General features: G+C 34.7%; 1 protein-coding gene across 1 annotated transcript in view; it reads left to right on the top strand.

Moving 5' to 3' along the window:
- MIA2 (MIA SH3 domain ER export factor 2) overlaps positions 1 to 14,495 on the top strand; it is a 77,016-nt gene that overhangs the window by 22,957 nt on the left and 39,564 nt on the right. The window contains exons 7-13 of the mRNA XM_087824998.1: positions 1,350 to 1,481; positions 4,091 to 4,112; positions 4,759 to 4,847; positions 9,955 to 10,023; positions 11,584 to 11,610; positions 12,383 to 12,493; positions 13,411 to 13,482. Coding sequence (XP_087681124.1) covers positions 1,350 to 1,481; positions 4,091 to 4,112; positions 4,759 to 4,847; positions 9,955 to 10,023; positions 11,584 to 11,610; positions 12,383 to 12,493; positions 13,411 to 13,482 — 522 coding nt within the window. The remainder of the gene's footprint in view (positions 1 to 1,349; positions 1,482 to 4,090; positions 4,113 to 4,758; positions 4,848 to 9,954; positions 10,024 to 11,583; positions 11,611 to 12,382; positions 12,494 to 13,410; positions 13,483 to 14,495) is intronic.

Raw genomic sequence — 14,495 nt, 5'->3', positions numbered from 1 at the left:
GACTGTAGGAAACTTGACTGATCCTCTGAAATGAGTTCTTTTTAGTGATGAAACTTCTCGGTGTCCTGAAAGGATACCTAAGCCTGGACGGGGAGTTGGGATGCTAATTCTACATTTTCTCTTAAGATGCTCTTTTGAGAATCTTTACCACAAGTGAGATTGTTCTTCTCTTCTTTTTGTTGTCTTGTTAATGTAAAAGGTAGTGTTAATGTAAAATCTGTAGATACTAAACTACAAGTGTTCAAAATTATTGGTTTAGTTTATAATGTTGCAGGGATTTTTCTGAATATTTACAGGTGTCTTTGTAGACCTGTTTAGTGACATTTATGTTGCCGTGTTTAAAAAAAATTGTTTGCATAAAAAACTTAAAAAGCCCCTTTAAATATTGGAGCAGCTGTGATTATTTGTTTCTTGTTATGTAAATAAAAAGTACAGTTGCCATGGTATTCATGTATATCTCACAGTTCTATGGGGATTCTAAGTGGACTGTGACATAATCTGGGCCACTGGCATCCTGCTGTCTGTTAAGGGAGGCAAGACAAAAAAAGGTACAAAGTAGAAACTGATGAAGTGCTTACTGAAGCGTATACAGAAAGTGCTAGGGAAACTGAGGGGTGGGAGGGATTACATTTCTTGAGTCTTTAGGAAAGACTGAAGGAGTGGTTTAAGCAGAGGAGGCGTGAAACAGCATGGTGTGCGCAGCTTACTAGAAGTATAAAGTGGGCTGAGGGAGTGATGGGCAGTGATGTGCTGGAGACATAAGTAGTTTCCAGATAAGGGTGCTGGAGAGCCATTGTGCTTTTACTTAGCACTTTAGCTAAGCCTAATTCCTCAGAATGTAGCCACAGCAAGACTGAAACATTTAAGTAAACCTTTACTAAATGTCTGAATGCAAAAAAAGAAGAAACCATAGAGAATTAGATACAACTAACTCAGCCTACACAATGTGCCTTCCTCTTGGCTCCTAGGCTGTCTCATTTTGGGACCTGGCTTATTTTTTATGTGCCAAGCACCATTTTAGCACCCATCTCTATGTTTAGCAAAGTCTGTGTCCCAAAGAGAATGACTGAGGTAGAAATAGGGGTTTCCTTTTAGAGATCCTCACCCTTTACCTGTATGCTGGGCTTGGGAAAGACCACCTTCCTTTCTTCATCAAAGGTGGTAGACCGTAACCATTTGCAGGAGGTTTCCCATTTCAATAGAACAGATCAGCAGATGGTCTTCTGCAGTGATCCTTCCAAGACATCGACACAGGTTATCGTCCAATAAACTGATATTATAAAATTCAGAGTTGGGAGTCACAGATTTTGTGAGTTATCATAGTTGAAGTTAATTTTCTTGCCTTGAAGGTTGTGACAGCATTGCCTGAAGATATGAGAAAAGGTTCTAATCCCTATGGTTTTCCATGGGAATTGCTGATATGTGCAGCGATTGTTGGATTTTTTGCTGTTTTCGTGCTTCTGTGGAGAAGTATTCGATCGGTAAGTAACTAATGCTATATACATACTAAGAGAATGCTCAGTTTGTCTTCCTATTGAACAAGTAATAATAGAAACATCTTTTATTTTAAGATAACAGGTTAGGTTGTAGTTATGTGGGTCACTCGCGTTAATGTGTGGCTACTAGAAACAATATGGATTTAGAGGAATTTTTTTAATGTAAAAATTTTAAAGAATTTCTTTGAAGAACGAATACTAAAACCCTACCTTTATTATTTATTTGTGGTCTTTGCTTATTTTTAACAGTATACTAAACATCTGTGAGTATACCACTCAAGCTGGAAACAAAACCATTGACTCTCACTTATAGATAGGTGATCCTCCCTTATTTCATCCCCCTGCCTCCTGTCCTAGAGGTAACCCTGCCCTGGATCCTGTCTTGATTATTCCTATGCCTTAAAATTTTTTTGGTCCTATCTGCATATATTTGTCAAAAGTATAGTATGTGATTTTACTTGGTATCATGCTGTGGAACTTCTTAGTTCCATTCTATATTGCTAAGAGTCACCCATATTTTTGGATGAGATTCTTAATTTCTTTCCATTTTGATTGCTCTAGAAATTACATTGTAAGAATATGCTAAAACTTATTGATTTTATGGTCTTGGACATTTGGGTTGTTTTCAGGTTTTTTCCTATTACTATTAGTGCTGCTTGCTCTGTTTATTCTTTTCAATTACAATCTTTTTTCAATTACAGTTTACATTCAATATTATTTTGTATTAATTTCAGGTGTACAGTGTAGTGGTTAGACACCCATATACTTTACAAAGTGTTTCCCTTGATATTTCTAGTCCCCACCTGCTATGTATACTCTTATTCATATCTCCTGATGTATATTTTAAAGTTTCTCTTGGGAATATACTTATTCCCAATATACTGTGAAATCCCTGGGTTATAGGGTATATGGAGGTTCTACTTTTAAAGCATAACACCACCTTGTTTTCCAAATTGTCTGTACCAGTTTACACCCTTACCAGCAATATATAAGAGGTTCAGAGATCCATTTGGTTTCTCACCTCTGAGCACTTTTTATTTTGCCACTTGAATGGATATAAAATGGTATCATATCATGCATGGTCTTGGTTTGAATTCCTTGATCACTAGTGTGATTGAAATCTCTTAACTAAGTTTACCAGCCATATGTATTTGTTATTTTGGGAAATAATTGTTTGTGTCTTTTGCCCAAGTTTTTATTGAGTAGCTTATTGTTTTTTATTTGTAGGAATTCTTCATTCTTGATGCTATCCTTGTTGATTTTGTGTATGGCCTGTGTCCCAGTATGAAACATCTTTTTCTTAAGGTGTTTTCTGATGAAAAGATATTCTTTTTTTTTTTTTTTTTTTTTTAAATATATCTTTATTTATTTCAGAGAGAGGAAAGGAGAAAGAGAGACACTCAGAAACATCAATGATGAGAGAGTCATTGGGGATTGAGCCCGCAACCTGGGCATGTGCCCTGACCGGGAATCAAACCCCGATTGCCTGGATCCTAGGTCAACGCTCAACCGCTGAGCCACACCCGGCCGGGCAACAGATATTCTTCATTTAAAAATTTTGCTTTTAAGACATAAGCTCTTGATTCATCTTGAATCCAGTTTTTTGTTTGATATGAGATAAGGATTCAGTGTAATTTCCCCCCCAAGATATAACCATTTTTTCCAGCTTCATCTATTGAATAGTCTCTCCTTTTCCTACTCATCTGCTATGCCACATATTAGAGTTCCACAAACATGTAGACCTTTTCTGCACTCTCATTTCTGTTCTTTTAATATGAGATCTTTTATCATTTTTTAATTTGAGGAAATTTCTTCTGCATTTTACATTTTATTTCTCTTTTTTGGGACTCCTATGTTTTCGCTGTTAGCCCTTACACTTAAGATTTCTATATCTCTAACTTAAAATAAATTTTTTTTGGGTAGTTTCCTATTATTTTTTGAGGAAGTTCCTCAATCTGATGTTCAGTTCACTAATTTATCCCTCATCTTTACCTCTTCTACTGTACCTTGACTTTTAAATTTTGTTTCTTTTAATTTTATCCCTATACAACTTCTGTAGATGATTTAAGTCCCCATTGTTTCTTATACTTGCTTATATTACCTGAAGCCTAAGCCTGATCTCCCTACAGGTGGAATTTTTCCTTCATTATTTGAGAGAGAGAGGTTAAAGAATAAAAAGGTAGTGTTTACTGTTTCTTTGTAGTCAGTTCAGATCCGTGGCCCTGTGATAACATTTCTCAGATTGTGTTATTTTGGCTATTAGCACTAGGGGAGATGATAATAGGGGCTTCCTGAAATAGTTTGTTTCAGGGTCAAATATGTTTGAGGAGCAATGGGCTAAATCAATTAAACAGATATTTTTAAGATACAGTTATTTCAGAGCCTAATATACAGTGTGAACTTTTTAATAGAGAGATTTTAATATATAGCATTTTTCTGATTGTACATAGATTACTTTTGGCTAACTTTTGACTAACTTCATACTAAGGCAGTAAGAAAAGTTTTATTTTTAAGTTGGCAGTATAAACTACATAAATTAGATTTACTTGAATGTGTATTTATTTTAATATAATTTTGTTTAAAATTTGTTTCAGATAAGAAGCCGGCTTTATGTGGGTAAGCTCTTATTTTCTACTTTAGACCTCACAATTGATTATAATTTTAAAACTTAAAACACTTTACACATGAGAACATTAGCTTTTAATAAGTTTACTGGGGTAACATTGGTTAATAACATTATATAATTTTTAGGTGTACAAGATTATAATTCCACATATGTGTATTTTGCTGTGTGCTCACCACCTGAAGTCTAGTTTCCTCCCATTACCATGTATTTGATCCCCTTTACCCATTTTTCCCCCTCTCCACCCCTTTTCCCTGCTGGTAACCATCATTCTGTTGTCTATATCTATGAGTTTGTTTGTTTTGTTAGTTTGTTTTACTTTTTGTTTTATATTACACATATGAGTGAAGTATGTTTTTTGTCCTTCTCAGCGTGACTTATTTTACTTAGCATAATACTTGAAAGATTCATTCATGTTGTCACCAATATGAATATTTCATCTTTTTTATGGCTAAGTAGTATACCATTATATATATTTTATAATATATATTTGTACAATCAAATATTCTTTAACCAGTTGTCTGTCAGTGGACACTTAGGTCATTTTCAAGTCTTGGCTGTTGTAAATAACATTGCAGTGAACATAAGGGTACATATATCTTTACGGATAAATGTTTTCATATTTTAACTTTTGTTTAGAAAGAGAGAAAAAGCTTGCTGTAGAACTTTCTGCACTCATTGAAGAAAAATGTAAATTACTTGAAAAATACAGCCTCGTACAAAAAGAGGTAAGACATTTTTGAAAATGTTAACATTCATGTTAGAGTCAGAGGATTTTATACTTCTAAGTACAGGTGCTCTGTGTTAGTTTAAAATTATTAATGCTTTGTTTGCAAAGTGTATGAGAGTTCAAATTGCTCTTCATATTACTAGGTTTCAGTTTGCCTTTTCCTGACTAATGAGGTTAAGCACCTTTTTATATGTTTATTGGCTGCTGCCTTTTTCTTCTTTCTTCCCCCTCCTCCTCCCCCCCTTCCTCCTCTTCACCATTTTAAAGATATAGTTATCTATCTTTTTCCTTTTTGATACGTAGGACTTTTTCCTATATTTTGAGTTTGAGTCCTTTGCCAGATATATGTGTTGCAAATATATATAAAAGGCAAATACAGTGGAACACGCTGTGTTTGCCTTTTATTCCAAATGGCGTCTTGGTAGGCAGAAGTTTATAATTTTAACATACTCTAATTTGTCAGTCTTTTTTTATGATGGGTGACTGCTTTTTGTTTCCCACTTAAGATATTCTTGTCTACTCAAAGATATGAAAGTATTCTTCCATGTTATCTTTAAGAACTTCATTTTAACTTTTCTTGTTTAGTCTTGATGTTAGTTTGCTAGGACTGTCATACCACAGGCTGGGTGGCTTATATGACAGAAGTTAATTTTTTTTACACTTTTGGAGGCTAGAAGTCCAGGACCAAGGTGTTGGCAGGTTTGGTTTCTTCTGCGGTCTCTCTCCTTGGCTTGCAGATGGCAGCCTTCTTGCCTGGTCTTTCCTCTGTGCTGGTGCCTGTTTCTGGCATTTCTCTGTGTGTCCAAGTTTCCTCTTCTTAAAAGGACACATTGGATTAGGGCCACCCTAAAGGACCCTTTTTAATTTAATCACCTCTTTAAAGGACCTGTCTTAAAATACAGTCAAATTCATAGTGGGGATTGAGGCTTCAACATATGAGCTTGGGGAACAATTCAGCCAAAATTTATTCAGTCCTTAATCTCTCTGGAATTGAACCTGTGATGGTGTGACTTGGAGGTCAAGATTTAATGTTTTTCACATGGATATTGAATTAACCAGTACTATTTTATTGAAAGGACCATCTTTTCCCTTTGTTTTATAATGTCATCCTCTTAAGTCAAGTGACTATATAGTTTCTATAGCTTCTGTCTTGTTGATCTATATATATATATTTTTTTGTTTTGTCTTTTTTTAAAAATATATCTTTATTGATTTCAGAGAGAGGAAAGGAGAGGGAAAGATAGAAACATCAATGATGAGAGAGTCATTGATCGAGCCCACAACCCGGGCATGTGCCCTCACCGGGAATTGAACCCCGATTGCCTGGATCCTAGGTCGACGCTCAACTGCTGAGCCACACCCGGCCGGGCTCTATATTTTTTTAATTCTCATGTCAACCATGCTTTTTAAATCTATTATTTTTAAAACAAGTGTTTTGTTTTGTTTTTATTTCTCACCCGAGAGCATTTTTTTCCATTGATATTTAGAGAGAGTGGAAGAGAGGAGGGGGAGAGAGAGCGAAAGAGAGAAACATCGATGTAAGAGAGATACATTGATTGGCTACCTCCTGCACTCGCCCAGACAGGGACCGGGGATCGAAACCTCAACTGAGGTACGTGCCTTTGACTGGGAATTGAACCCAGGAACCTTTTGTTGTGGAGCTGACACTCTAACCACCGAGCCAAACTGGCCAGGGCATTTATAACAAGTCTTGACATCTGACAGTGTACACCTCTAAGTTCTTCTTCAAGATTGTCTTGGCACTTTTCCTCCCGCAAAATATGTTTTTATTGATTTCAGAGAGAGGAAGGGAGAGAGAGAAAGAGATAGAAACATCAATGATGGAAGAGAGTCATTGATCAGCTGCCTCCTGCATGCCCTCTACTGGGGATCTAGCCTGCAACTTGGGCATGCGCTCTGACTGGATTGAACCATGATCTCTTAGTTCATAGGTCGATTCTCAACCACTGAGTCACACTGGCCAGGCTGTTTTGGCATTTTGCCTTTCTATATAAATTTGAAATTACCTACTTATACACATACATAGCCTCTCTAGGAATTTGATTAGGATTGTATTGAATATATAGCTCAATTTGGAGAGAATTGATATTTTACAACGTTGCATTCTTGTGAATGGACCCCCTCCATGTATGTCTTTTTGAAATCCTCTCCATAATATTTTATACATTTGCTTTTTTAACTCCTCACCCGAAGATATTTTTTCCACTGCTTTTTCAGAGAGAGTGGAAGGGAGAGAGTGAAACATTGATGTGAGAGACACATCGATTGGTTGCCTCCCACACACACTCTGACCTAGGCTGGTCATTGAGCCTGCAACCCAGGAATCGAACCTGGGACCCTTCAGTCCTCAGGCTGATGCTCTAACCACTGAGCCAAACTGGCTAGGGCTTGTTTTATGTATTTTTGAGTTGAGGTCTTGCATATCTTTTTTTAAATTTATTCCCTGGTATCTGATGATTTTTAAAACTTGTAAATAAAAGTTTTTTTTTTTACAGCTTTGTTGGGATGTTATTCATGTACTATACAATTCACCCATTTGAAATATACAAATGAGTGACTTTTAATATATTCACAGAGTTGTGCATCTGTTACCACGATAAATTTCAAACATTTTTATTACCCCAGAAAGAAATGCTGCACCCCTTAGCTACTACCCTTCACCCAGTCTCTTCCATTCCCAAGCCCTAGACAATTGATGTACTTTTTGTTCTTATAAATTTGTCTGTTCTGGATTCCATTTCACATGAATGGAATCATTTAACATGTCGTTTGTGATTGGCTTTTTATTTTTATTTAGCATGATGTTTTCAGGGTTCCTCTGTGTTGTGTATAGATTTACCTGTTCTGGACATTTCACATAAATGGAATCATATAATGTGTGGTCCTTTGTACTTTGTGTTTTTTTGTTTTTTTTTTACTTCCATGATGTTTTGAAGGTTTATCCATGTTGTAGCATATATTGGTATTTCATTTTTTTTTTTTTTTTTTTTTGCCAAATAATATTTTGAATATTTCATTTGTCAATTGATGGACATTTGGATCATTCTCCTTTTTGGCTATTATAAATGATGCTGCTGTGTGCATTTATGTATAGGTTTTTTTGTGGATATATTTTGATACATGTTTTCAGTTCTTTTGGGTACTGTATACCCAGAAGTAGAATTGCTAGATCTATATTTAAATTTTGAAAGAACTACCAAATTGTTTTCCACCATGACTATACCAGTTTACGTTCCCACCAGCAGTTTGTGTTACATTTCTCCACATCCTTCCCAACACTTGCTATTACGTCTTTTTGGTTATAGCCAATGTCTAGGAACTCCATTATTTTTCTTCCAGGAGTCTGTTTCTTTTATTCACTTTTCCACTTGGTTCTCAGTCAGATCTTGTCTTTTTATATATTTATTTTATTATTATTTTTTAATCCTCACCCAAGGATATGCTTATTGATTTTATTTATTATTTATTTATTTATTTATTTATTTATTTTATTTTTTCTTTTTAAATTTATCTTTATTGTTGAGAGTATAAGGATATGCTTATTGATTTTAGGGCAGGGGTAAAAGAGAGAGAGAGAGAGAGATTGAGAAACATCAACTGAGCCATACCGGCCAGGGCAAACCTTGTCATTTTGAATACCAGGTTATTTATATTGCGTGTCAGTGATGGTATAACAAAAATGGTACAAGATAATTTTGAAGTGGATAATATCTTTTTCCAGTGTGATTTACTATTGCCTTTCATAGGCAGCTGGGCTAGGGCCATTTGAAATCTTAGATTAATCACAGATTAAGATGTTTGGAAATTTGTCCTTAGTTCAGAGGATTAGTCTGTTTCTGGTTTAGACTTGCTTATGAAATAGCCAGTGTGGGTTGTTATCAGTTTCCTCTTGCTGTTGTAACAAATTACCTCAAACTTAGTGGCATAAGGCAACACAAATTTATTCAACTGTAGTTCTGGAGGTCAGAAGTCTAAAGCCAGCCTTATAGGGCTAAAATTAAAGTATCAGTAAGTCTGTGTCCTTAAGGAGGCTCCAGGAGAGAATGTTTCTTGCCCCTTCCGCCTTCTGGAGGCACCCACATCCTTGTCTCACAGCTGCATCACTTCATTCTCTGGTTCTGTCTTCACATCATCATCTCTACTAACGTTGATCCTTTTGCCTCCCTTTTATAAGGCCTCTTGAGATTATATTGAGCCCACCAATATAATCTTATATATCCGCTCCATCTCAAGATCCTTAACTTAAATCAGATTCAGAAATTTTGGGGATTAGGGTAGAATTTGGAGAAGTCATTATTTAGTCTACCTCAGGGTTCCATCCTAAAACCTGAGCTTCATGGCTCATCCTACTCATCAGGTCCTGAACTCCAGGTTTTATCTTCTCAACTCCCAATTCTGCTACAATCTCTGCTCAGCTTCTTAGCCTACCATTCTCTACTTTTGTGTGTGTGTGAATGTCAAGTTCTGGACTTGCTTTTCTGATGATTTTGTTTCCTGTCACACATTCTCACTATTTTGATAACTCTCTGAGGTCTTCAGACACATCATGTCTTTTGGTATTTTTGTCCAGCTCTTTTTCTTGTTCTTAGTGAGAAGGTTAATCCAAAACAACCTGGTCTTCCTTAATTAATTGCTTTTTAAAAAAGCATTGAAATAAGTGCATTTTGCTAAATCCTATAGCATTGTATGTTTCATTGTCCTTATTTTACATTGTTCTTGGTAGTTCTTTGTATTCTTTTAAACATTTTATATTCCCTACTTGCTTTATTTGTTGTTAGATTTGAATTAGAAGTGAAAATTTCTGATGGACACTGGTATACATCTCTCCTTTATGACTAGGTAGACTTTGGATAGCTCTCTAAGTCTTAAGTGTGAGGCTCTGCCATTTGTTGCTCAAGCTAGTGGGTTGTGATGTGTTAGCTACCCTCGCTTTGTTTGTTACAGTGGTCAAATTTGAAGAACTTTGTAAAGCTAAGTAAATCCAAGTAAATTCAACATACCTATGGAAGTAGATTGATTCTGTCTGCTTCTTAGATACCTATTCAGACTTGTAGTTTTTACTTAACAGTGTTGCTTTCTTTCAGTATGAAGGCTTAGAGTCATTAAAGGATTCCAGTCTTGAGAAGGAGTCAACAGAAGCTCAAAATTTGGAGGTAAAAATAAGTAGTATAATTATAAAAGCTGGGGGAATAGCATAAACTTTAAATGTAATGTATCTTCTCAAAACTCTTTCAAAGGAAATGTAAAAGAACCTTTTACATTTAAAATGTACATGTTAAACTTAAAAAAAAAAGTTAAATATAGGAAATAGAATATTACTAAGTAGCATAAAATATTTTAAATAATAGAGCTGTTGTTGCTGACTTGTTTTGAGTGAGGTGTTCAGTTCACTGGAATCTAGTGTGATATAGAAGCTCTTTATTCTTCATTCCTGGGAAATGTATTAAGGTGACTTTTTTAAAAAAAAAACCACAAACTTATTTTGCTCCAGAAAGAAAAAAATAGTATTAACTTTCATAAATTTAGGACTAGTTGGTAACAATAAATTATGTAAATTTTGGCAGTACTTGTTTTTACTTTTTCCCCAGTGTATTAAGAGCAATTAGACTTAAACCAAAGATTTATATTATAAGCAGTAATATGCTGGTAAGTATTTAACAACTGGATATATGAAAAGCAGAAGCCCTTAGTTGTAGCATTTGCTGAGTTCTGTTGTGTAAATACTCTGACTGTGACCAATTTCGAGATGTCAGCATGATATCAATCTAGAGTTTGGAAGACATGCATAGTCAGCTCTCTTGAGCCATTTATGATTGGGCTAATATTAAGGAAGGAAGGTATCATAATTTTTTCCTTGGCTAAACTCTGACAGGTTATCTTAGGTACTGGGAGTACCTTACTACTCTTTTGAGGGTGGAAGTGTTATACAAAGTTTACTAATATTAAAGTAGAAAACAATAGACTTTCTACCTGTGGTGTACGTGTTCAGTCAGCCCAGCATGGCGGTTCTCAGTCACTGATGCCTGTAGTCATCAGAAAGTCTATGGATAATGATTCAGAACTTCCTACTAGAGTCTGAAGTAAGTTACAAATTGAATTCCAAATGAAATAAATTTCTTAAGCTTTTCTTCACTTGTTACCTATTAATATCTTCAAGAACTTGTTGAAATTGTTATATTTTATTGACCCTCTCTTTTAACTACTGTTCTTGTAGTAATTTATTAGTTTGATAAAAAAAATTTTAAAAGGCATTTAGCATGCTTAGAAAAACCCCAAAAACTAGAGGGCAAAGGCATTTACTCAGGCTTGTTGGTATTGTGGATAAAATAAAACAGTAGTTTATTCTCAAGACATTGAATTTACTTAATTTAGCGGTAAGATTAGCTGAATTTTTACTTCTAAAATGAACATTTGAGAAGTTTTTGTCTAATTTGAGCAATTTTAAAAAATGTTTATTTTTAAGATTGGTAAGTTGAATATAAACTAATATGATGCAACTTAAAAAATTTGATGGTTGAATCTGTAGATAAAATCAAAATGTTACAGTAATTTTGATTCAAGTAAGAGAATTCTTACAATGAAATAGTCAAATTTGGGGAAATATATATATAAATAAGTTTTTTAACCACTATAATATAGTATGTACTTGTTTTGCTTTTATTTTGACCTACATTAAATTCTTTGACTTTTTGGTTTATTTATTTTTTAACAAGTTTGTTGAAGAAACACAAATATCAGAGGTATGTTTATTATAGTATTTAATATCCAGTTGGAATAATCCAATAACTAATCGTTTTAAATTCAAAAAGTCACAGAAAATATATCTTAATTCAGTGTAGATAATTATTATTAAACAATCTTGATTGGGTTTTGAATTTATTTTTCATGTTATTATGTCTTTAATTTTATTAAATTGGATTTATTCCCCATTTTTGCTTTTATAATGCTTTAGAGCAGAGGTTGGCAAACTAGATTCTTTGTATTCCACCTGTTTTTGTAAATAAAATTTTATTGGAACACAGCCATGCTCATTCATTTACGTATTGCCTTTGCTTTCTCACTACATAGGCATAGTTTAGTAGTTGGGACAGAGACTGCATGGCTTTCAAGCCTAAAATATTACTCTCTGGCTCTTTATAGAAAAAGTTTGCTGACCCCTGCTAGAATTGCTATTATTTCAGTGTTATAAAAAATGAACAAATAGCCCGGCCGGGAGTGGCTCAGCGGTTGAGCATTGACCTGGGATCCAGGCGATCGGGGTTTAATTCCCGGTCAGGGCACATGCCTGGGTTGCGGGCTCGATCAATGACTCTCTCATCATTGATGTTTCTGTCTTTCCCTCTCTCTCCTTTCCTCTCTCTGAAATCAATAAAGATATATTTAAAAAAAAAAATGGACAAATATATAAACTAAATTTATTTAACTCACTGTACATGTGTTTTATTATACTTATCTATTTACCCTAACCCAAAATTCCTAGGTCTGTCTGATAAAGTTGGCTTCCTCTTTTAGGCACTCTGTGAAAAACTGAACAGTTCCAAATCTGAATTTGAGGATGAAATACTCTTTCTAGAAAAAGAGTTAAAGGAAGAGAAATCTAAACATTCTGAACAAGATGAATTGGTAAGACTTCTGTGTTTGAGGAGACTGTAGGTAGAAGAAAGTTACTGTATTTTTAAAAATTATGATATTGTTTAAAGCAACAATTTTCAACCTTTTTAATTCTCATAGCTCACATAAATTAATTACTGAAATTCTTTGGCACACCAAAAAATATATTTTTTGCCCATCTCACACAAAAATAAGTATACTTTTGATTCATTCACTCCGGATGTCTATTGTTGTGTTGGCTGTTACCGTTTTTTAAGTTGACAGTCTAAGGGAAGAGGAGTAAGTGCCCCTGACTAAATAGTCAGGCATTGCATGTCTTAAAAGTCCTTGTGGCTTACTGGTTGAAAATCACTGGCTTAAAGTACTGCATACACTGTAAAAAATGTAAATATAGAAGGCTGTAAAGTGGACAGTAGAAATTTTCAGATCCACTAGCTCTTTTCATTTGCTAGAGGTTACCATTGTCTTGTTAAGATTCTTGCATATCCTTATAGTTATTTTCTATATGCACTATGGAAGTAGCTCACATAACTAGTTAATTCGAGTAATCATATACATAGTGGATTTTATTTTATCACTCAAAAAGTATGTTCAGAACATTTTAACTTTCCTTTATTTTTCATTCTATTTTAAAGTCTCTGTTAAGATCTTGATGTGTGTGAGATTTAGTAAGATGTAATATTAGTGGACTTTTCTAGAGCCTATATATAAACTTAAATGTCATGAAACATTAAAGATGAGATAAAATACTATTATGTGACTTTCATGGGAAATTCCTTTAAGCAAATGGCTGAGAAGATTTCTTAATTTGAGCCCTCAGCTTTTTGAGGAAAATTTGTTAGGTTAATGATATATCTGATGTATGCGGCATCTTGGAAACTGGAGAAGTTTAGTAAATACTTGTTTATTGATTGATACTGTTTTTTCAGATGGTGGATATTTCAAAAAGGATACAGTCCTTAGAAGATGAATCAAAATCACTCAAATCACAAGTAGCTGAAGTAAGTTGCTTTAGTCTAATAGGTCTTTTGCTTTTGAAAATCATTTTAATTTTACTGCTACTTTTATGATTAAAAAATACGATATAATTTTAGAATTTGAGATACAGGGGTCTTAGATATATATGTTTTATACAAGGTACCTCAGGAAAGTTTTTTTTTTTATTGGACAAATATTTATTGAGCTATTGCTGTGTACTGGTTACTGTTGTAGGTGATAGGCACGTACATTTTCATTTTTATTTTTTTAATTTTTAATTTATTATTTTTTAAATATATCTTTATTGATTTCAGAGAGAGGAAAGGGGGGAGAGAGAGAGAGAGAGAGAGAGAAACATCAATGATGAGAGAGTCATTGATCAGCTGCCTCGTGCACACCCCCTGACTGGGGATCGAGCCCACAACCTGGGCATGTGCCCTGACTGGGAATCGAACCCCAATCGCCTGGATCCTAGATCAATGCTTAACCGCTGAGCCACGCCCGGCCGGGCAGCACATACATTTTTAGACAAAATAGATAGGAAAAGCTCTCATGTAGCTTAAATTCTGGTAAGTGAAACAGATAATAAAAAGTTAATTAATTGCTCAGTCTGGTGTGGCTCAGTTGGTTGGACGTCGTCTGGCGCACCAAAAGGTTGCACGTTAGATTCCTGGTCAGGGCATGTGCCCGGGTTGCAGGCTTCATCTCCAATAGGAGGAGTGCAGCAGGCAGCTGACCGATGTTTCTCTCTCACATTGATATTTCTTTCTCTCTTCTCCTCTCCCTTCGTCTCTCTCTAAATCAATAAAAACATATTTGAGAAAAGTTAATTAAACTTCCTACATAGTACATAGTAGGTTACAAGAGGTTAAATGAAGGTTTAAAGTCACATAGGTAGTTAGTGTGGGAACCATGACTAGATCCTAGTTCTAGGCCAGCCTTGTTCTTCTATACTATGCGCCTGTTCTATTAATATTGGCATGTTTTTTTACTTTAATTACATGTTTTAGGAAATATGTGTAAAAAAGAGCTATTG

Source organism: Miniopterus natalensis, chromosome 1 (assembly GCF_054644295.1).
Source record: "Miniopterus natalensis isolate mMinNat1 chromosome 1, mMinNat1.hap1, whole genome shotgun sequence".
Classification (NCBI taxonomy): Eukaryota; Metazoa; Chordata; class Mammalia; order Chiroptera; family Miniopteridae; genus Miniopterus; species Miniopterus natalensis.
Note: the sequence above shows the minus strand (reverse complement) of the source record. Positions and strands in the feature narration are given on the sequence as shown.